Genomic DNA, 23,826 nt, shown 5'->3' on the forward strand with positions numbered 1-23,826 from the left:
ATTCAAATTTCCAAAGATTTTAATTTGAAATCTTTTCAAAATTCAATTTAATATTTAATTATAATCCTCTACATTTTTAACTGAAATTCATTTTTTAATCAATTTTTATTAGAAAATTCTACGAGATTTAAACTATTTAATATACAAAAATATAAATAATTGAACGTTTCTTAAAATAGAATTTTTATAACGAATTTTATTGAGAAAATTTTTATATATAATTGAATTCTTGCGACGAATTTATAGAATTTTTAAAAATAATTACATCGACGTATTCAACTAAAATTGAATTAAAAATAATTCAAATTCTGTGATGATTTTTATTCTTTATGAAAATAATTGAATTCCTAAAAAGAATTTTAATATTTATCAAACTAATTGAATTCCTTTGAAAAATGTTATTGCGTTTATGAAAATAATGAAATTATTGCGAAGGAATTTATAAAAAAAATTTGCAAATAATTGAATTCCAGTGAAATTTTTATTATTTATGAAAATAAATAATCTTTGCTTAGAATTTTTTATTTTTTTATTTATTATTATTATTTATTATTATTTTTATTTTATTTATTTATTTAAAAAAAAATAAAAATTTTTTATTATTTTTATTTTATTTTATTTATATTTAACATATTTATATTTATTATATAATAATAATAATATTAAAAAATAATATTACTGTATTTTTCAAACTACATATTTTCAATATTTCTTCTTTTGTTTCAATATTATGATAATATTTTATAATTATTATAGTTTATTTTCTTGTTTGTATTGACCATTAATGATCCTTGTGATTGAAGGCTGAGATTTAAATAAATAAGTAAATAGTAAGAAAAAATAGTTCAATATGAAAATTGACTTTTAATAACATTAAAATATTATATTATTTATTAATATACATATAGAATTTATATACAAATTTTCTGTAAATTGTTTTCAAACTTCATCTTCAAGAAATGCTTCTATATTTGGAGTAACCTGAAGTAGCTGTAAAGTAAAAAAAATGTTTGTTTAGAGATACTTCATTGTTAACAATAATTTTAAAAAAACGCAATTCGCTTACTATGGAACTGAGAGTAGAAACTTTCTTCTGCAGACGTTTAATAACTTGTTTCTGTTGATATGTAGTTTTCATACTTTTCTGTAGCTTTTCTCGCATTCCAGTATATTTTTCCATTAAACCTTTTGGACTGGAGTGATAATGATGGTCATGACTGAGGCAACTATTTTTTTCTGGAGTTGTTGGTCCTGCAACAATCTGTTCATTTTCCAAAATTGATGTCGATTCAAGCGGTGAATCTGTATCTGTAAAAAGTAATTCAAAAGAATTATTATTTTTAATATTGATAATCTTTAAAAAGTAATTATTGTATATTTAAAAAATTCTAATTAAAAATCAAGTCTAATAGTTAACTTATAAATTATTTTAAACTTATACTATTATTTCAGGTTTACTTGATTTCAAAAGTTTAGGATTCTGCCTGTTCTCAAATGAAGAAGAAGATTCATTGGTTAATTCTTCTGTCTTTTTATTCTCATTCGTCGAATCTACTTCCATTGAAGTATTTTCAGTGTTTAGTTGAATAGCTTCATTCGAGCAGGAAGAATCTGAAAATAATAAATATAAAATATTCCAACACCAAATTACATGCATTGAACTTATTTTTAAAGATATCCAAATGTGGATTTCAAATGAAATTATTATTCCTACCATTTAGCATATTTGATGAAAATAAAGTTGGAAAAGCATTCGATTTTAATATGAGGCCACCTTCTTTGCGTTTGTAAAAACAATGTTCTGTAAAATGTTCATCACAAATAAGACTTCTTTCATTTGGACAAAAGTTTTCTAATCCTATTTTTTCGATCCATATTTTTAAAAGATTTCTATTTTTAAAAGGGAATCTGCGAATAGTTATAAATGTTAAGTCACAACTGCATGTGAACTTAGAAAACTTAAATAATGTATTGCATACACATGATTAATTAGAAAGTTTTAACTTTTAACTACTAAAAAAATTATATATATTTATATTAGTTATTTACTTACTTGCGAAAAATAATATTGCATCCTATCCTTTTAACATTACTACAACAAATGCATTGTAAGTAATATCTTCCAAATTTTGTTGGTATGCTTTCGGAGTGTATTCTCTCTCTTTCATTAGTCTCTTTTGTGAAACAGGTTTCATTAAAGTGATCGGAACATAATCTATTGTGTGCTGTTATTTCAAAATTCTCATCAAATCCCATATTTTTAATCCACATTTGACATAATTCCGTTCGTCTTGGGAACCTAAAAAGTCAAAGTTTTTACTCTGCAAAAAATTATTTTATCTTATTTTTTTTCAGTACTTTCAGCACTATAAAAAAAAATATTTTTTGTCCTACCTGCACGGAAAGTATGTCATTTCGGGCACTTAGAGCGGGCGCAAAGTGACTCATTACCACCCAGGGGTAGGGGAAGCGGGCGCAAAATATTTTGCGCCCGCTTCCTCTACCTCCGAGCGGGCGCAAAATATTTTGCGCCCGCTTCCCCTACCTTCGAGCAGGCGGAAGAGTATTTTGCGCCCGCATGTTAATTATTCGATTTTCTTCATAAAAATGTGATATTTTCGAGTTTCTTTTTATGTTGACTATAAAAATGCAAACATTTTCAACTTTTTTTATTTTGTCTAGAAAAATGTGCAATTTTTTTTCGATTTTCTCTAAAAAAAATATGACACATTTGGTTTTGTTCACATTTCGGTTATAAAAATTGGAAATTACTATATTTTCAGAATAAATTGTTTTCTTATTTCTATATTAAAACTTGTATCATTATAGACTTCAAAGAGTTAACATTTATATAGAATTTAATTTTTAACTAATATGAGCGTTTAATCGTTCGTGCCCTCAATGACATACTTTCCATGCAGTTAGGACAAAAAATTATGTTAGCATCATGGGCGCAAAGGTGATTACGACTCTGGCGAAATCACCTATTTTGCGCCCTTGATACGAAAATAACTATTTCAGTTCCTTATTTTTTCAGAATATAGTTTATGATAAAAAAATAGATTCAATATGCAAGTTATTTCGGAAAATAATTTTTTAATATTTTGGTAGGTTATGAACATGACAAATGAACAAAGCATAAACAGAAAAAAGGTTACAAGTTTCAGGTGCAATTAAATAATATTTCTGGCTTTGTAATCAGAAAAATATGAATAATAGTAAGTTGCAAAATTGTTTCAGAATATTTTTAACGTTTTTCATATAATTTTTGTTATTTTTAGACACTGTATTAATATAAATTTGATTTGTTCTTTCACTGGAAAATACAACTGTTCTTTTACTGGTCAACATTCTTTCACTGGTAAAATGGACATTTTTCAATATTTGATATTTTATGTTATATTTATAAAATTTGTATCATAAGCTTCAAATTCTCCAGAAATTTTGCTATTCATTGCATATGTTTAAAACGTTTAAAACGAAATTAATGAATGTCAGTTAAAAATAAAAAATATACTATTTAAATATGTACTTACTTGTGAAAAGAAACACCTTTCGCTTCCTTTTTCCCACAAAATAAACAAACTAATACCATATTTGCATTTATTTCAAAAAAGTTAAATTAAACTATATTAAATCACATCACTTGAGACTGCAAACCCTGCAAACAAAGAAAAATGTCAAAACATTGAAAACACACACAGTCACACACTATACCACGCACTCGGCGTCGGCACTATACAAAAATCACTGGCAAATATTATACTTCTGTCCTTTTCTATCTCATCGCGAATTTATTGTGCGTTAGCCTTTACTTATAGGAAATTACTAAACTGCTAAAAACAGTTACTAAATTTACAGTGTTACCACTTTGTTTATTTCGACGTTTTTGACATTATAAAATATTTTCGATAATGTAACAGATTCTTTTACTGCGCAAATATATAAATTAATTTACATATGAAATTAATATTTCATTTCAAGTTAATTATTTCGAAAATATTTACCTCCATAATTAAATTTGCCAAATCGCATAAAAACATAAAAAAAAATATTTTTGTTCTTTTGAACAAAAATCCCTAGATTATAGTTTTTATTCACTATAATTTCTCAAAATTTTTATAATTTAAAAATAAATGCGCAAGAGAAGAGCAAAATTCATCAGTTTATTCCCCGAGTTCACTCGTTGTGTATTTATATTTATTGCGAGATAATTTCTCTTTTGTTCTGTAACGAAGATTTCTGTGTTGTGCGTGTGTTATTTAAAATTTTAAGAGTTTATACTGTTTTACATATGTCGATCTAATAAATATTTATTTAATACTTCAAATAAAATTTGAATTTTAAAAATAATACTGAAATCGAGTGAGTATACATTCAAAATTCGATTATTTACAAACAAAGTTGCATAATATTATTACTGTAAATAATTTATTACGAATAATAATTAGATTGATTTTGTTTTCGTTATTATTTTTAAATAATATTTATTAAAAATAACAAAAATTTATTATTTTTTTAATTATAATATTTATTTTTAATTTTACTTATTTATATTCCAAAAGATCTTAATAAATAATTAATAACTAAAAAATTCAACTAAAATTATTAAAATTATTAATTATTCCTTGACTCGAAGTGATCGTTAATTTTCACTATTTATTAAAATTATTAAATTTCTATTATTTTTTCAGTTTAATTAGTACATATATTCTTATGCTTATAATTATAAATAATTAATAATAATAATAAAAATTGTAATTAGTTAATTAATTTAATATTTAATTAATTTTTTTAACAATTTTAAAAGTTTAATCATTTTTAAAACATTTTTTTAAATATGTTATTTTATTAATTAATATCATGTTATTTTTGATAATAATTTAAAAAATTAACTAATAAATTTCAATCCCATAATAACATTAATAAATATTTGTTAAAGATTATCAAAAGTATTATTTGTTCATTCATAATTGAATATTATTAAAAAAAACTCAGTTAAATTGGTTAATTATTAAATCTTTCATAAATTTTATTTAATTTTATATTTTTATAAACTAAATTATTTATTATAAATTAATATAGTTAATAGGTATAATAACAGAATTTTCAGAATAATTTCTATTCTTTTCAATTGATTATTAGTAAGAAAAAAATTTGATATATGTATATCATGAATGAACGTGATTATATACCAATATGTATTTTTAAAAACAAGACGTAGAGGTGATTCATACGATAAAGAACTATTGTATGTGATTAAGCAGATCTTTACAAAACTATCAACTTACACAATAATAGTGAAATAATATTTTTTAAAAAGCTATATTGAAATTTTTTAAATGTAAAATATTATGTAATATGTATATATATAAAATCAGAATCTTTCTCTCCCACAAAGTTTTTAAATATAAATTCTTCCATGAAGTATACCTATTATATATATTATGAGCCATCGAAAACCGTACATATAAAATTCTGACCACCATGCTAATAAAGTCTCAGAATATTTTGTGTGGTTATACTTTCCACCTGCTCTTATTTTATAGTTTATATTTTTACAAAGTATTTATTTTTATTTTATTTATTGTATATTATTTTTACCTTTAAATATTATTAAATTTTTAAAATTTTTTACTTTTAAAAGTTTTAGTTTCAGCAGGAGACATATTTTTAATTTATTTGAATTAAAAGAGAACTGGTCGTCACTTTCAATTTTTAGAAAATGGGATCTTATGGCGATAGGTAAGGAATTGAAAATTTTTTTTCATAAAAATATCGCAAGTAATAATTCCTCTGTTTTTATTAATTAATCAGTATTAATGTAAATCAATGAAAAATTTAACAAACATTAAGCAACAAAACCAAAAAATAAATAGTTATTTAGAAAAATTTCTATTTCTTAATATAACAAATATTTAATTTGTTAACAATGTTACTAATTAAATTATAAATTATTTTTAATTATTCTGCAATATTTTCATTTTAAAGAGATGAACTCGATCCTATACCACGATATGCTGTTCCTGAGGGACTACTGGAGATTTTAAAAAATATTTTAAAAGGAAATAATATGATTGATTCTGCTAATGAATGGGCAACGTTTTTAGAAGTGATAAAAAATTTAAAAGACTTTGATGATGATAATTACTTTTCTACTTTGAGCAATCTTTTATATTTAGAAGAGTGTTTTGATAATAATTCTATAGACGATGTAAAAAAGAAAGAGAAAGTAAAATTGTATTATACATTCAAAGAATCGTATTTTAAAATAAATCTGAAAAATATTGAAAAAGAACTTTGCTTTTTAAAAGTTGATTCTTTTGTAGAAGTACAAAATGTAAAAATGTTTCCTAAAGGAAAAGCCAAGAATAATAAGATTGAGGTAGATGTGGAAAAACATAGTTTCATTGTAACTGAAGTATCATCACAAGAAGGATTTATTATTGTGAAAGCTGAAAATTACGATAAGTAAGTTCTAAATTTCTCTAAACTCTTATCTGGTTTTGATATATATTTATCATCCTCTTTAAAGAGAATGATATTTTAAAATAAGAACGAAGAGAAATTGAAAATTTATTATTTTTAATTTATCCAACGCTACAATTTTATTAAATTATATTTTAACAGATTCAGAAGACAACATGAAAAAAGTGATGCTTATTACATTGAATTTGAATATTCCAATTGGCCTATCAGAGTCTGTCAATATGCAATCGATTTGATAGCTGGAAATCTTGATTCATTACAACTCTATACAAGGAGAATGGCCTTTACTCCAAAAACGTACGTAAGACCCACTAAAGGAATTGAAAACTAACAATTCACGGTTTTATTTTTGCCCAATGATCTAACTTGATCAATTTCATTAAGGCATTAGCTCAGATTTAAAAAAAAACCCCTCTTCGTCTTTCAGAAGTGTTGATATTGACGTTTAGTTTTGTCTCATTTTGTAACAAAACTGACATCAATTTCTGTCCGTTGTGGTCCCGGTGGTTCCTTTGATAACTCTGTAGTGGTTCGATCAGAAAACGCATCTTTGATTGTCCAAAAATCCAGCAACACTTGAACTATAAAAATTACATTTAAGAGCACTAGAGTGGAGATAAGTCAGTGTAGGCAGTGGATTAATAGTAAAAATATTTTTCAGAATGATTACGTCATTCATTAATAAAAATGTGGCAAAAAATCCCGAGCAAGTGCAAGCGGTAGAACAAATTGTCGGTGACACGTCATATCCATCGCCATATTTAGTCTTCGGCCCTCCGGGAACTGGAAAAACTGCCACGATTGTTGAAGCTGTTTGTCAATTAATCGAGAGAGGCAACAATATTTTAATCTGTACTCCTTCCAATGCTGCTGCCGATGAGGTTACAAGAAGATTATTAAATTGTGACATATCGCCTGATTTGATTTATCGAATGACGAGTAAATCCGTCGAAAGGTGAGAAATATTTTATATTTTTCCTTAGTTTTCTTCATAACCATAATTTTCATCACTATACTTTGAATATTTCGCTTCACTAATTTTTCCACTTTTGTGAATCACTATTTTTCACTTTGGTCTTTTACATCTTCCTTCATAACTACAAAGATCAATGAGTTAAATATTTTAGTTATCTTGTTATTCCCCACATGTCCCGTTTCCAAAATCCGGTGATTCAGTGACATTTCTGTAGGACGATGATAACATCCCTGCTGGAAGTAAATAGATAGAAACCTTTTCTCTTTTAATCCCTTTCTATTGCTAATATAGAAAGAGATATGAATAATGTATAACTTTTAATCTCCTACCTATACTTCTTTATGCCTTTCTATTCCTACCTTTATCAACTTGTTCGCTATTTCTTTTAATCACCTTTTTTGAATAACTTTTAATAGCCATTTTAAACCCTTCTATCTCTTTTTATATACAATCTTATTACAACTTTTTGTTATCCCTTTCAATCACCTTTTCTCTATTACTTTTAAAATCCTGTCTATTTCCTTGTATCTCTTTCAATGTTAGACCTTATAGACACTATTCTTTATACCTATTAATAACCTATTCTCAATACCTTTTAATAACCTGTCTATAAACTTCTATCTCTTTTTATGACAGAAGTTCTCGATACTCTTCTTTCTCCACATTTATAACCTTTTCTTAATAACTATTGATATCCTATTTATACCTTTCCATCGCTTTTTATGTAGGATCTTATTAACACTTATTTATTACCATTATTCCCATTATTGAGATAGAAAAAGATAGAAATGCGAGACTGCAAAACTATAAACCTTTTTTATTCCTTTTTATCATTCTTCTTTTCCGAATGTTATTCTTTTAATCTTCTTTCAATCCCATATTCTATCTCCTTACTTCATTTAGAAGAGATAGGGATAGTTAAGAATATGGGGATTTGAGGAGATATAATAAGATTATCTCTTCTAATCTACTATAGTATATCCCTTTCTATATACATACTCATAAACTTATACGCGCATGCGTCGATCTTCCCAGCTGTTATGTGTCATGGCGTCGGGTCAGTAGATCCGTAGATCAGAAAGCGTGTGTTATGCACTGTGCGATTGTACGTTTTTGTTTGAGTTTATAACTTCCATATTTTTATAGTTTATTGTAAATATATTTAACCAATAAATGTTTATCAGTAATAGACAACCAAAATTAGTTTTAAACTCACAAAGCATCGAAACTTTTCTAAAAATGTATTAAAGATTTACTTGCAAATTTTTTATAGTTAATCGTAATGAATTAAAACAACACGATTAAGAAACTCAATTAACAACAATAGAGAAAGTTTTTAATTGAAATTAATCGATTTCTTCTATAAGGGGTATCTCCTTTTTTACTTTCCTTTGGATTAGAAAGGATGTGAAAATGGATAGAGGAAGACAGAAATGTATGAATAGAAAGAGATTAAAAAGTTCTATCTTCTTTAATTCACCACTTTGCATCCCCAATTTTTTATCTCTTTCTATATATTTTTTTCTATATATTTCTATATCTAAAACTGTATATAAAGAGATTAGAAGGGATAAAAAGATATATAAATATAAAGTTATAGAAAGAGATAAAAAAATTGTATCTCTTTTAAGTATCCATTTTGCATCTCCAAACTATTATATTTTCTAATCTTTTTTTATCCCCTTTTTTTAATCTCTTTGTATCTCTTTACTTCCAGCAGGGATGATTAAGTTGTCTCACATAACCTATAAAATTAGGATAAGAAAGAATTTTCTACCTATTTTTATATTTATATTTTATTTATACGATTAATTTTGATATAATTTTACAATATTTATATTTAGAGAAGATATACCCGAGGATGTTGAGGTTTGCATAAATTTTAAAGATGGAGAAATTGAGTACCTACATAGTTATGATATGAGGCATAATAAAAAAGTAATCATATCGACACTTATCTCAGCTGCAAGGTACATATTTATAATTAATAATTAATAATTTATTTGCACTTTTCCTTCTAATGAAATTTCTTAAAAATCTTCTATGATCATTAACGCACTTAAATCAGGATATGTATAGTATAAAAAGTATTGAATATTTCAGATTTTTGAGATTAACATATTTCACTCATTTTTTCAATTATATTTTTATCGATGAAGCTGGGCAAGCAACTCAGCCGGAAACTTTTATTCCGTTTGCAATCTCAATGAGACATACACGATGTAAAATTATAATGTCTGGAGATCCGAAGCAATTGGGACCAGTTGTAATGACCAAATATGGAAGTCATTTACTAGGTTTGTAAAATAGAAATTTCGAGGTCCTTACAATTAAAAAATCTTTTTCTTAAAATTATTTTTTTATCATCCACTTCGTCATTCCGAAGTCATTCTAATTATTATACCGAAAATTTAACTACATATTTAATCTTCTTTTTAGGAATTTCAATGTTGGAACATTTAATGAAGAAGAGTTATCTTTACAAGAAGGATTATGATAATAAATACGATCCGAACTTTTTAACGAAACTCGTCCAGAACTATCGGAGTCACGAAACAATACTTCGATTACCAAATCAAATGTATTACGACAGCGAACTCGTTGCATGTGCCGGTAATGAAGTGAAAATTGCCGAAAATTGGAATCATCTACCGAAGAAAGGATTTCCGATTATATTTCACGCTGTGTATGGACATGAAGAAAATAATGAGTCTTATAGGTCTCTACAAAAATTTTTTTATATTTAAAAAATAATTTAATTTATTATAACTAAATTTGTCATCATTACAATTTATTACATAATCATTTTTTGCTTTCACCATCAGGATAAGCAAAAAACAAAAAAAAAAGTATAAAAAACTAATATTGTACACTTTTAATTATATTTAGCGTTGCAAACAAAGTTGAGGCAGAAATTGTTATGAACTATGTTGAAAAATTACTTGATGAAGGTTTGGAAGGTGTGAAAATCCCCGAAGAGAATATAGGTATTGTCACGCCATTTCGATATCAAAAGAGTATAATTATGGAGAAACTTGAAAATAAAGAATTGTCCAAAATATCTGTTGGAACTGTCGAAAGTTTTCAGGGTCAGGAGAGAGATATTATCATTGTCTCTTTAGTTAGATCTTCGATCTTCAAAAACGGAAAGAAACTTCACGTTGGATTTTTAAATGATGATAAGGTATAATTTATTATTTATTATTATTTTAAGAATATAATTTAACAATAAACATTTTTTTTTAAATTCTAAAGTAAGGGTAAAAATAATATTTTAAAATTTTTTATTCCATTAACAGAGATTTAATGTAACAATTACTCGAGCAAAGTGTTTGCTAATCGTTATTGGACATCCAAGGGCGTTACAAATCGCCGATTGTTGGAGAAATTTTATCACCTATTGTAAGGACAATAATGCCTATTATACAGATAAAGTCGTCACGAAGAAAGTTATTGAATCTAATAATGGAAAAAATCCTCAATTATCGAAAAGAGATAGAGGAAGAAAGAGAGATCAGAATCAGGATAAAAGTGCGAATAATCAAAACATTAGAAATAGAAATAGAAGGGGAAGAACAGTTGAGAACAAGAAAAAAACTGACAATTTATACAAAGAAAATCTAAGCAAGGAAATAAATTATCCAGCGAATTCTACTGGAAATGAGTGCGCAGATTTTATTATTTGTATATTAATTATTTATTAAATATAAATTAATTTATATATATTTTTTGAAATTTTTTTTTTCAGAATTAAGAGTTTTGAATTATCAATGAGTGAGGGGAATTTATCGCTTGATAATCACGCAGAACCAGTAGCTGCAATATCAACAGTCGCCGAAGCAGCACAACCGGAGGAACCAAATGAGCCACCTTCAGGTTCTAGTAGCAATAAATTATTTATGACTTTTCTTAGATTTTTTCGAAGTCTAGAAAGATAAATTTAAGAAAAAGAGAAAAATAATTTTGTAACAGTGAAAATAAAAGAAATATTTTCATACAATGGAAATTTTTAAATCCTGTATTTTTTTTTACCTTTTTTGCCTTAATTTCTCTTTTCCTTAATTTTGAAACATTAACAGAATTTTAAAAAATATTTCAAGAAATATTAAATCAAGCCCATGGAAATCGTGTACCAGGCGGCAAATATTATACTTGTGTCCTTTTCTATCCCATCGCGAATTTATTGTGCGTTAGCCATTACTTACAGGAAATTACTAACAATTACTAAACTGCTAAAAAGCTTCCTTCCTGCTAAAAAGTAAACAGGTAAACAGTTACTAAATTTACAGTGTCACCACTTTGTTTCTATAATATTTCGACGTTTTTGACCTTTTGACATTATAAAATATTTTAGTTAATGTAACAGGTTCTTTTACTGCGCAAATACATAAATTAATTTACATATATGAAATTAATATTTCATTTGAAGTAAATTATTTCGAAAATATTTACCTTCATAGTTAAATTTGCGAAATCGCATAAAAACATTTTTAAAAAAATTTTTTTTGTTCGTTTCAACAAAAATCCCTAGATTATAGTTTTTATTCACCATGATTTCTCAAAATTTTTATAATTTAAAAATAAATATGCGCAAGAGCAAAATTTATCATTTTATTCCCCGAGTTCACTCGTTATATATGTCTATATATTGAGATAAGACTTTCTTTCTCTATTGTTCTGTAATAAAAATTGTTGTATTGTGCGTGTGTTATTTGAAATTTTAAAAGTTAATGTTTTACATATGTCGATCTAACAAATATTTATTTAATACTTCAAATGAAATTTGAATTTTCAAAGTACATAATACTGAAATCGAGTGAGTACTTTCAAATTCGATTATTTATAAATAAAGTTTCGTATAATATATTATGTTCACAATAATTTAGTAAGAATAATATTTTAATAATAATATAAATAATATAATAATAATAATAATAATAATAATAATATTTTAATAATATTCGGAGATTCAATTTTTTCAGAAAAATTCTATTTTCGGTAAAAGGTCTCGTAAAAATAAATTATCATCAAAATAAATCCGAACGTAAAATTATCGACAGATAATCAATCAATTAAAATTACTGACCAAAAATAACAACAGATGGTGATGCAATGTCGCTTTCTTTCAAGAGGTTTCTGATTAAATTGAATTTCTGTCTCCTGCGTAGCTCAATTGGTTAGAGCACCTCACCGGAAATGAGTAGATGTGGTGTTCGACTCCCACCATGAGAGTTCGGAGATTCAATTTTTTCAGAAAAATTCTATTTTCGGTAAAAGGTCTCGTAAAAATAAATTATCGCATCAAAATAAATCCGAACGTAAAATTATCGACAGATAATCAATCAATTTAAAGTAAATTATTTATTATAAATTAATACCTGATTAATATTACAACCCAGGTGCGAAAAGTTGGTCGGGCCATGGTCGCGCCGACCAAGTGGATAGTCGTGCCGACCTTGGCAACCAAAGGTCGGCCGAACTAGCGAATTGTAACACCCGCCGTCCAGTGGCTGACATGGTCGTGCCGACTATGGTTGCCAAAGTCGGGCCGACCAGGGGTGCCAAAGCTTTGCCGACCATGAGAAAGAAGGTCGGATTCACTTTGGCAACCTTGGTCGTGCCGACCTTGGCAGCCAAAAGTCGGCCGACCGATTGCAAAAAATTATTAATTATTTATTATTATTATTAATTATTATTATTCATTATTTATTTGTTTATTGTATACATCTTAACACTAAACGCAATCTTACACATAAATACAAATTAAAATTTCTAACGCTCGCAGGAATCGAACTCGCAACCTAACGCACCGAAGTCTAACACGCTAACCATTACGCTACGCTTACATGAAAGCCTAAGAACAAAAATGATTTTATAAGCTGCAACTTCAAACTGACCATCGGCCCGACTCTGGCCAAAGTCGGCCCGACCAAGTGAAATTAGGTTTTTTGCACTCTGGCTGCCATAGTTTTACCGACCGTCGGCCCGACTCAGGCCAGAGTCGGCCCGACCAACAGAAATTAACCTTTTTAAACTCTGGCTGCCATAGTTTAACCCACCATCGGCCCGACTCAGGCCAGAGTCGGCCCGACCAACTAAAATTAGGTTCTCTAAACTCTGGCTGCCATAGTTTTACCGACCATCGGCCCGACTCAGGCCAGAGTCGGCCCGACCAACTAAAATTAGGTTCTCTAAACTTTGGCACCCATAGTCGGCCCAAACTTGGGTGGAAACAGTAACCAAAGTCGGCCCGACTTTGGCTGCCGACCTATTGGCAGCCATAGATGGGCCGACCTGCGCCCGACCTTCCAACTCTGGCGGCCGACCAAAATTCGCACCTGGGAACAGAAGTTTCAAAATAATTTATATTTTTTTAAATTGATTATTAGTAAAATAATTGAATATTTGTATATCATGTTAACGTGATATATATTTTTAAAAACAATAAGTAGAGTGATTCATACGATAAAACTATATCAACTTACACAATAAATAGTGCAATAATATTTTTTTTTAAATCTAGTGAAATTTTTAAAATATTTATATATAAACAATATATTCAAACTAAATATATACAGGTATATATATATATTTTTATTTATTTCATTGTATAATTATCATTTTAATTAAATAGATTAAATTAAATTTTTTTTTTAATTATTTATATTCATTAGAAATTATAATTACTAATCAATATATATATATATATATATATATATATATATATATATACAAATTATAAACTATATATATATACATGTATATTTTAATAACATTTACTTTTAAAACTTTTATAATTTTAGCAGGAGACTTATTTTTAATTTATTTTATTTAAAAGAGAACTGAGTCGTCATTTTCAATTTTTACAAAATGGGATCTTATAGGGAAAGGTAGGTAATTGAACATTTTTTTAATATTAATATCGCAAGTAATAATTCTTCTGTTTTTATTAATTAATTTAACAGATTAATGTAATTATATATTAATAATAAATAATTATAAAAATAATTATAAATTATATATATTAATAATTAATGTAATTATATATTTAACAAACATTATTAAACAAGCAAGAAAACAAAGGAAATAGTTATTTAAAAAATTTGTATTTCTTATAATAACAAATATTGAATTAATTAGCAATGTTATTAAATTATAAATTATTTTTAATTATTCTGCAATATTTCATTTTAAAGAGATGAACTCGATCCTATACCACGATATGCTGTTCCTCAGGGACTACTGGAGATTTTAAAGAATATTTTAATAGGAAATAATATGATTAATCCTTTTAATGAATGGACAATGTTTTTAAAAATAATAGAAAATTTAAAAGGTTTTGATGATGATAATTACTTCTCTACTTTGAGCAATCTTTTATATTTGGAAGAGTGCTTTAATAATAATTCTATAGACGATGTAAAAAAAAAGGAGAGAGTAAAATTGTATTATACAAAGGAAGAATTGCATTTCAAAATAAATCTGCAAAATATTGAGAAAGAACTTTACTTTTTGAAAGAAGATTCTGTTATAGACGTACAAAATGTGAAAATGTTTCCTAAACGAAAATCCAAGAATGATAAGATTGAGTCAATTGAGATAGATGTGGAAAAGCATATAGGTTCATTGTAACTGAAGTGTCATCAGAATCAGGATATATTATTGTAAGAGCTGAAAATTACGAAAAGTAAGTTCTAAATTTCTTTAACATCTCATCTGCTTTTGATAAATTTTATCATCATCTGTAGAAAGTATTCCATTTTAAAATAAATACGAAGAGAAATTAAAAATATAATTCTTTATCCAAAACGCTATAATTTTATTAAAATATTCTAACAGATTCAGAAGACAACATGAAAAAAGTGATGCGTATTACATTGAACTTGAATTTTCCAATTGGCCTATCAGAGTCTGTCAATATGCAATCGATTTAATCGCTGAAAATTTTGAATCATTACAACTCTACATATACGAGGAGAATGTCGTATATTCCAAAAACGTACGTAAAAATATAAAGTCATTCCATAGATCTTTTGTTTTTTTTAAGATGTATCCTCTAAGTACAGAAAAATTTCTGAAAATTTATTAAATATTTACTTGCAATATGTTTTAAATTCCTGAGCATTTAAATAGATTTAGGCGAAAATGGAATTTAATCAAGACATTTAATTCTTTACACAATTTTCACTAAAATTTGTATTTAAATATTCCAAAGATTGAAAGTAAAATATTTATTAAATTTTTAGGAAATATTCGATGCTTTGGGGGATATCTCTTTATTGATACTTGAATCTGATATAGAAAAAGAATCAAATAACCCACTAATAAATGAATTGAAAACTAACAATTCACGGTTTTATTTTTGCCCAATGATCTGATTAGATCAATTTCATTAAGGCATTAGCTCAGATTTAAAAAAAAACCCCTCTTCGTCTTTCAGAAGTGTTGATATTGACGTTTAGTTTTGTCTCACATTTGGTACAAAACTGACATCAACTTCTGCCCGTTGTGGTTCCGGTGGTTCCTTTGATAACTCTGTATAGTGGTTCGATTAGAAAATTTATCCCAAGTAATCTTCGATGGTCCAAAAATCCAGCAGCAGTTGGACGTCTAGTGGAAACTATAAAAAAATACATTTAAGAGCTCTAGAGTTGGGGTTAAGTCAGTGGATTAATAATATAAATATTTTTCAGAGTAATTACGTCATTCATTAATAAAAATGTGGCAAAAAATCCCGAGCAAGTGCAAGCGGTAGAACAAATTGTCGGTGGCACATCATATCCATCGCCATATTTAGTCTTCGGCCCTCCGGGAACTGGAAAAACTGCCACGATTGTTGAAGCTGTTTGTCAATTAATCGAGAGAGGCAACAATATTTTAATCTGTACTCCTTCCAATGCTGCTGCCGATGAGGTTACAAGAAGATTATTAAATTGTGGCATATCGCCGGATTTGATTTATCGAATGACAAGTAAATCCGTCGAAAGGTAGGTCTTAGATAAATATACTAGATGCGGCGAGGCGTTAGTTTAGGCACATGAATCCAGGGTGGCGTTAGTGTAGATCATGTGCCCACATGTGCCCTTCGTGGGCCTCTTATAATCGGACCAATCGGATTACTTCGTCAATCTTCGGTCTATTAAAGGCGGAAGTGTTTGAAAATACTAACAAAGCGATCATTTCTCATTCAAATTTAAGATTAAAATTGTATACAATTTATAAAAAAAATTGTTGTTTTTCTTAACTATATATAATTAAATATAGTAAATTAAATTCTTTTATTTCGTTGTATATTTAAATGTGTGAATCCGGGAAAAAATAATGTTTTCGTGATCGCGTTCAATCGCGTTCTCATTTAAAAATAAATAAGAAAAGAATATTTTCAGTCAGGGTTTTTTGGTAAATATAGAGAAACGGTTTTGAACGGTTTGATATCACGGTCTCATTTCGAGAGGATAAAATTTTGCGAGAAAATTATTTTATTAACGTTATTAACGATTTAAAGTGGAGTAATTTGCGAGGTTATAATACATTTCCTTAGTTAAAGTCGCGGCCACTTCCGAGAATCGGCGCCACCTCCTTGACCACTGACACATAGATCCACTTGTCTGTGTGCTCGCCGCCGTATTGTCTCTCACTTTCGCCAAAAATCCAACTTTTGTTATTTTGTTTTTCAATATTTATTTTAAAAATTACTTGCAAATTCCGAGAATATTGTTTATCATCATGAATTCCCCTAATTTTCATGATAAATCGGAACTAAGTATCTCTAATTATTTAGGAGTGAGATATGAAACGCGGGAAAACACTTTTTGGGGGCGATTTTTCCAAACAAATGTTTTTAAACATTTCTCAATCAACAATTTTCAAAAGAAAAATTTTACATTTTACATTAATTTAATTGAACGGTCAATTAGTTATAATTAATTAATTATTAATATATATATTATTAATATTATTATTATTATTATTATTATTATTATTATTATTATTATTATTATTATTATTATTATTATTATTATTAATATATATATTTATTATTAATTAATTTTTATTTTTTATTTTTTTTTTTAATTTTTTTTATTTTGAATCAAATAAATTTTTTTCAGTGTAAAATTTTTTCAGACAGAAACTATTTGTTTAAAAATTAAAAAATTTTTGCACTATAGAAATTTTATTATCGTTTAATATAAAATATTCCTCATTTTTCAAACTTTATGTATTTTTTTAGCCTTTCCCATTCTATTAAACACAATTTTTAAATTAAAATTCAGAAATCTAAATGATTTCCTCTTCAGGAAGTTTATCCAAAAAAATATACAAAATTAAAATAATAATAAAAATTATTTACATGATTAAAATAAAAATAATTTAACAATAAATAAATAAAAATAAAAATTAATGGATAATTATCTTACCAAAAAATAATATAATTAAAATAGATGAAGACTTAAATTTTTATGCCCTGACGATGGAGTAGAGTCTCGAGTAAAAGAAAATTATAAAAAACTTAATATTCATCAAATAAATTTAAAAATAATTGAAAAAAATTTTTTAAATTTAAAATTGTGAAAAATAATAATCAATAATAAAATTAGTAACAAGTTAATAACAAATTAAAAATTAATTAATAAAAAAAAATTATAATTTATGAAACATTAAAAATACAATTATGAAAATTAATAATAAATAAAAATAATAAATAGCACATGCAAAATAAATAATAAAATACCATAAATAAATAAATAAATAACGGTTCACAATAGAATAATTCATAATAAAATAAATTAATAAAATAAAAATATGTAATTTCTCAAATTAAGTAAAAATATCTACGTATTTTAAATTGCAACGTCAAATTTTAAACTGAGCTTCAAACTCTATCGAGTCATTACATTATAATAAACATTATAATTATCTATTAATTTTGTTTTTATTTTTTTTTAAATTATTTTTATTCTTATTCATGGTTGCCACACAACCTGGAAAACCTGGAAATAGCATGGAAATTGAAAAAGGATATGGAAAACCTGGAATTAGCATGGAATTTGAACGAATTTCTGGAATTTTTTTGGGTTAATGAAAGATATTAAGAAAAATTCCATTCAACATGTTTTTTTTTCTTTAAAAATGTTAACATGCAATTTCCCTTTTCCATGTTTTCTCTTTAAATTAATTTTTTTTTTTTTAATTATTGACTGAAACTGTGAAAAATGTTGTTAAGATTGTTCTAAAAAAAGGAAAGTGACATTTTTGATATCTCGATTAATTTTATAGAATCTACTCTCTAATAATATTATTAACCATTTTTATAGTAAAAATTTATAATTTATAAGAGAACTAAATTTTTATGGTTTTTTTCCAACTCTTAAATTTTTTTTAAAAATAGTGTTAAGAAATACAATGTTTTTCTATCATTATGTGCATTTTAAAAATTTTTGTACCTCCGTTTTATATGTGATAAAAATGTTTAAATTTTGTCTTCAGTTTAAGTTAAAATTACTTCACGATGATTAATGATGTTTTTATACATTAAAAATATTATAAAAAAATGTGAATGCACATTAAAATAAAGTTAATGGTCTGATGTTTAATTTTTCTATATAATATTTATAAAAAAAATTCTTACTTTTGAGTATGAAATAAAGTAGTTTCAATAGAAAAAACCATATAATTTAAAAAAAAAATAAATTGAAAAATCGAATATCAAAAGTATCACTTTCAGAAAAATAAACATAAAAATGCTTGTGATTTTAACTGTTTAAGAGAACATTAATTTATAACTATATAATAATGAATATTGTCAACACTGTTTTGTAAAATACTTGTTTTTTCATCACAAATAATTCCTAAATTTGAACCTGGAATTTTTAATATTTTTAACCTGGAAAACCTGGAAAAAGCCTGGAATTTTGAAATCTAGATTTTGTGGCAACCATGTTATTATTATTATTTTTTTTTGCTTAGGGAATTTTGGGAAATCTGCCTACAGATACCTTGGATTCCGCACTCCAAGGTTATGTGGGGTTATTTAGCTAATTAAAAAAATTAATTAATAATTAATTTAATAATTAAATAAATTATTTTAATAATACATTTAATAACTAAATTAATTAATTTAATTAATAATTAAAAAATTTTGTTTTAATTAAAAAAATAATTAATAACTTTTTATTACAAAGGAAATTAATTACAATGAAATAATCAAAATATTTTATTTTATTTATAAGAAAGTTAATTAAAAATAATAATTAGGTTTTTTTATTTTAAATTAAAAGTTCTTTATTTTAAAAAATTTTATTTTAAAAAATTGATTGATTAGTTTTTATTGAAAAACACGTTGTTTTCAAAAAAGAAAAGTAGTGATATTGGCGAGAAATGAAATTCTAGCCTTTCACGACTCAAAAAACGCGATTTCCAAGCGGTATCCTTGGAAACGGCGAAAAGTTGAAGAGGGCAGCACTAACATACACTGAAAATTTAGTATGCTATATATATCGGTAGTCCCCACCATCGACCCTCGCCGCATCTAGTATATTTATCTAAGGTTTTCTTCATAATCATAATTTTCATCACTACTTTGAATATTTCTTCACTTATTTTTCTCCTTAGTTTATTACTATTTTCACTTTGGTGAAATTTTCCACTCTTTCCATAAGGCTGGAGTCCCATGGTAGCGTTTTGCGTTGCGTTTTGTAACTAGGCCATGAGTGCAAATAGAGCAAACATATATCTCTGTCTCTCTCACACTCATGGCCTAGTTACAAAACGCAACGCAAAACGCTATCATGGGACTCCAGCCTAAGTTGAATAAGTTCAATTTAGTTGGTATTCCCTGGTATTCCCCACGTTTCCAAGATCATTTCTGTTGGACGATAATCGGAGGTCTCAACATAACCATAAAATTAGATGAAGAAAGAATTCTTTCTAATTTTTGTCTTTTAAAAATTCGTCTAAATGACATTCTATTCAATAAAAATTCTAGTAAATAAAAAAATTTTGATAAAATTAAAATTCCACGTAATGTATAAATTCTGTCAAATAAAATTAGAGAAAAATTGCATTTTATGAAATGGTTATAAGATTTTTTATATTTATTAATTTTGATATAATTTTATTATATTTAGGGAAGATATACCCGAGGATGTAAAGGATTGCATTAATTTGAAGAATGGAAAAATTGAGTATCTACATAGTGATGATATGCAGCATAAAAAAGTAATCATATCGACACTTATCTCAGCTGCAAGGTACATATTTAAGTTTATTCTATAATTATAATAATTTGTTTGCATCACTTTTCCTAACAACAGAGTTTTTCATTTAAAATTTTCCTACCAAGAAAATCTATTAAAATTTTTTTTATATTTACGCATTTAAATAGTGTTGTCAGATGCCTAGGGCAGATTCCCCCTAGTTTAATTTTAATTTTTTTCTAAAAAGACAAATTTCTCCCTAAATTCTTAAAACATGTATAAATATTTATTTTAGTAAATTTGACTCAAAGTATAAGTTTCTTAAAAGTTAGAAATCGATTTTTCATAATATTTCAGATTTTTGAGATTACAACATTTCACTCATTTTTTCAATTATATTTTTATCGATGAAGCTGGGCAAGCAACTCAGCCGGAAACTTTTATTCCTTTTGCTATCTCAATGAGACATATACGATGTAAAATTGTAATGTCTGGAGATCCGAAGCAATTGGGACCAGTTGTAATGACCAAATATGGAAGTCATTTACTAGGTTTGTAAAATAGAAATTATTTTATTAAATTATTATTATTCTTTTGTGGTCCTTCAAATAAATACAAATAAAAAAATCTGTTTTCTAAGAAAATTATTTTTTTGAACTTCATAATTCCGAAGTTATGACACTAATTATTATAAGTATACCTACCCGAAAATTAAATTAATTATATTTAATTTTTTTTCAGGAATTTCAATGTTGGAACATTTAATGGAGAAGAGTTATCTTTACAAGAAGGACTATAGTAATAAATACGATCCGAACTTTTTAACGAAACTAGTTCAGAATTATCGAAGTCACGAAACAATTCTTCGATTACCAAACCAAATGTATTACGACAGCGAACTCGTTGCATGTGCTGGGGATAAAGTGAAAATTGCCGAAAATTGGAATCATCTACCGAAGAAAGGATTTCCGATTATATTTCACCCTGCGTATGGACATGAAGAAAATAATGAGTCTCATAGGTCTTTATACAATTTTTTTTAATTTACAAAATATAATTTAATTTACAATATAACTAAATTTGTTATCATGTTTATATTTATTATATAATAATTTTTTGCTTTTACCATCAGGAAGCAAAAAAGAGAAAAAAAATACAAAACTAATACGCTATACTTTTAATTTATTTAGCGTTGCAAACAAAGTTGAGGCAGAAATTGTTATGAACTATGTTGAAAAATTACTTGATGAAGGTTTGGAAGGTATGCAAATTTCCGAAGAGAATATTGGTATTGTCACGCCATTTCGATATCAAAAGAGTATAATTATGGAGAAACTTGAAAATAAAGAATTGTCCAAAATATCTGTTGGAACTGTCGAAAGTTTTCAGGGTCAGGAGAGAGATATTATCATTGTCTCTTTAGTCAGGTCAGCAATTTTCAAAAACGGAAAGAAACCTCACATTGGATTTTTGTCTGACGATAAGGTATAATTTCACCATATTTTTAAATATTTTGTTTTTTATTTGCAATTCAAATAAAATATATGGAACATTTAAAATGTTTTTCATTTTATTCAAGTTCAATTTTAGAGATTTAATTCGATTTAAAAAAAATTAAAGTTTAATTTTAGAAATTTAATTCAATTTAAAAAAAATTAAAGTTTAATTTTAAAAATGTACAATTTAATGTTAAAAATTGAACTTTTATTTTAGAAATTTAATTCGATTTTAAAATTTTAAGTTCAATATAAAAATTTAATTTAATTTTGAAAACGTAATTTAATTTTAAAAATATAATTTAACAATTTTAAGGTAATCCCTGTTTTCATCAAAATTCTAAAATAACGGTAAAAATAGTGATTTACTAATTTTTTTTATTCCATTAATAGAGATTTAATGTAACAATAACTCGAGCAAAGTGTTTGCTTATCGTTATTGGACATCCAAGGGCGTTACAAATCGCCGATTGTTGGAGAAATTTTATCAACTATTGTAAAAATAATAAAGCCTATTACAAAGATGAAAGTGCCAATCATCAAAACATTAAAAATAGAAATAGAAGGGGAAGAAAGAGGGATCAGAATAAGGATAAAAGTGACAATAATCAAAACATTGAAAACAGAAGAAGCAGAACTGTTGTGAACAAGGAAGAAACTGATAATAACAAATACAAAGATTTAAGCACGGGAATAAATTATCCAGCGGATTCTACTGAAAATGAGTGCGCATATTTTATTTTTTGTACATTTCTCCTCGTTTTTAAACATGAATTAATTTTTATATATACTTTTCGAAAAAGTTTAAACGTCAATTTAATTGTCCTTTTTTCAAATAATTTTTTTTAATATCCAATTTATTTCTTATCTATCAAGAAAACTGAATTGTTTTATATTTCTACTTTTTTTTGTTTTTTGTACAATATTGTCGATTATGAAAGATTTTTTTTTGTCAAAGCGTTGCTAAATTCACTTCAATTCACTCCTAGAGAGTGACATTAAAATTTATTTTAGAAATAAAAATTTTATAAGATTTAAAAAATGTTTTGCTTTTCTGTTAAACTATAAGGAATAATTGAAAAAAATAAAGCTACGTTTTTTTAATCATGAAAATTTATCAATACGTCGAATTTAGAAAAAAGAGAAGCAAACGTGAAGGAAACAGTAAAAAACAGAAGTAGAAATAAAGTAAAAAAATAAAAATTTCAACATAAAAATTAATTTTTTTAAATATGTTTAGAAATCTATTGGTTTAAAAAAATAGAAGTAATTTTTGACATTTTTTTTCAGAATTAAGAGTTTTGAAGTACCAATGAGTGAGGGGAATTTATCGCTTGATAATCACGCAGAACCAGTTGCTGCAATATCAACAGTCGCCGAAGCAGCACAACCGGAGGAACCAAATGAGCCACTTTCAGGTTCTGGCAATAAATTATTTATTAGATTTCTTAAATTTTTTCGATGTCAAAAACGTTAAATTTAAGAAAAAGAAAAACATAATTATGTAACATGAGCATTGAAAATAAAACAAAAATTTTCATAAAATGGAAATTTTTTTCCTGTAATTTCTTTTACCTTCCCCCCCCCTTAATTTTGAAACATTAACAGAATTTTAACAAATATTTTTGAAGAAATTTTGACACAAGCCCATGGAAATCGTGTACATTTC

General features: G+C 26.1%; 3 protein-coding genes across 6 annotated transcripts; 2 read left to right on the forward strand and 1 right to left on the reverse strand.

The window, feature by feature from the left end:
* Positions 1–844: 844 nt before the first annotated feature.
* Positions 845–3,729, reverse strand: LOC122505256 (THAP domain-containing protein 1-like). 3 transcript variants are annotated; one of them, XM_043616759.1, is made up of 6 exons: positions 3,537–3,726; positions 2,054–2,299; positions 1,715–1,908; positions 1,459–1,611; positions 1,067–1,308; positions 845–990 (listed from the first exon to the last, which is right to left on the reverse strand). In XM_043616759.1, the coding sequence occupies exons 1-6, from the start codon at positions 3,593–3,595 to the stop codon at positions 940–942; spliced, it is 945 nt and encodes a 314-aa protein (XP_043472694.1). In that variant the 5' UTR covers positions 3,596–3,726; the 3' UTR covers positions 845–939. The 3 variants fall into 3 exon arrangements, with proteins under 3 accessions (XP_043472694.1, XP_043472695.1, XP_043472696.1); XM_043616760.1 differs by having other exon boundaries at positions 2,054–2,321; positions 3,537–3,686; XM_043616761.1 differs by lacking the exon at positions 1,459–1,611 and having other exon boundaries at positions 3,537–3,729.
* Positions 3,730–4,154: 425 nt separating this feature from the next.
* On the forward strand, positions 4,155–11,471 carry LOC122505251 (putative helicase mov-10-B.1). Of its 2 annotated transcripts, none has more exons than XM_043616750.1 (11): positions 4,155–4,365; positions 5,648–5,745; positions 5,992–6,471; positions 6,631–6,786; positions 7,151–7,444; positions 9,310–9,435; positions 9,569–9,762; positions 9,905–10,184; positions 10,355–10,649; positions 10,765–11,129; positions 11,214–11,471. In XM_043616750.1, exons 2-11 carry the CDS (start codon positions 5,726–5,728, stop codon positions 11,401–11,403), a joined length of 2,400 nt encoding a protein of 799 aa, XP_043472685.1. In that variant the 5' UTR covers positions 4,155–4,365; positions 5,648–5,725; the 3' UTR covers positions 11,404–11,471. The 2 variants fall into 2 exon arrangements, with proteins under 2 accessions (XP_043472685.1, XP_043472686.1); XM_043616751.1 differs by having other exon boundaries at positions 5,654–5,745.
* A 627-nt stretch (positions 11,472–12,098) lies between these two features.
* LOC122505255 (putative helicase mov-10-B.1) lies at positions 12,099–23,702 on the forward strand. Its single transcript, XM_043616758.1, has 11 exons — positions 12,099–12,281; positions 14,269–14,355; positions 14,662–15,152; positions 15,305–15,464; positions 16,159–16,452; positions 20,593–20,715; positions 21,019–21,212; positions 21,403–21,682; positions 21,852–22,146; positions 22,551–22,882; positions 23,448–23,702. The coding sequence occupies exons 4-11, from the start codon at positions 15,445–15,447 to the stop codon at positions 23,632–23,634; spliced, it is 1,725 nt and encodes a 574-aa protein (XP_043472693.1). The 5' UTR covers positions 12,099–12,281; positions 14,269–14,355; positions 14,662–15,152; positions 15,305–15,444; the 3' UTR covers positions 23,635–23,702.
* Positions 23,703–23,826: the final 124 nt, after the last annotated feature.

The sequence above is a fragment of the Leptopilina heterotoma genome, unplaced genomic scaffold (assembly GCF_015476425.1).
Source record: "Leptopilina heterotoma isolate Lh14 unplaced genomic scaffold, ASM1547642v1 Lhet_350, whole genome shotgun sequence".
NCBI lineage: Eukaryota > Metazoa > Arthropoda > Insecta > Hymenoptera > Figitidae > Leptopilina > Leptopilina heterotoma.

Excerpts from the sequence above, each read along its gene's own strand:
- LOC122505256 (XM_043616759.1), bottom strand. The coding sequence starts at position 3,595 with ATGGTATTAGTTTGTTTATTTTGTGGGAAAAAGGAAGCGAAAGGTGTT. Across the intron at positions 2,300-3,536 it reads AAAGGTGTTTCTTTTCACAA|GTTCCCAAGACGAACGGAAT; the intron begins GTAAGTACATAT and ends TTGACTTTTTAG. Across the intron at positions 1,909-2,053 it reads TGCAATATTATTTTTCGCAA|ATTCCCTTTTAAAAATAGAA; the intron begins GTAAGTAAATAA and ends AACTATTCGCAG.
- LOC122505251 (XM_043616750.1), top strand. The coding sequence starts at position 5,726 with ATGGGATCTTATGGCGATAG. Across the intron at positions 10,185-10,354 it reads GAAAATAATGAGTCTTATAG|CGTTGCAAACAAAGTTGAGG; the intron begins GTCTCTACAAAA and ends AATTATATTTAG. Across the intron at positions 10,650-10,764 it reads GATTTTTAAATGATGATAAG|AGATTTAATGTAACAATTAC; the intron begins GTATAATTTATT and ends TTCCATTAACAG.
- LOC122505255 (XM_043616758.1), top strand. The coding sequence starts at position 15,445 with ATGTCGTATATTCCAAAAAC. Across the intron at positions 16,453-20,592 it reads ACAAGTAAATCCGTCGAAAG|GGAAGATATACCCGAGGATG; the intron begins GTAGGTCTTAGA and ends TATTATATTTAG. Across the intron at positions 20,716-21,018 it reads ACACTTATCTCAGCTGCAAG|ATTTTTGAGATTACAACATT; the intron begins GTACATATTTAA and ends ATAATATTTCAG.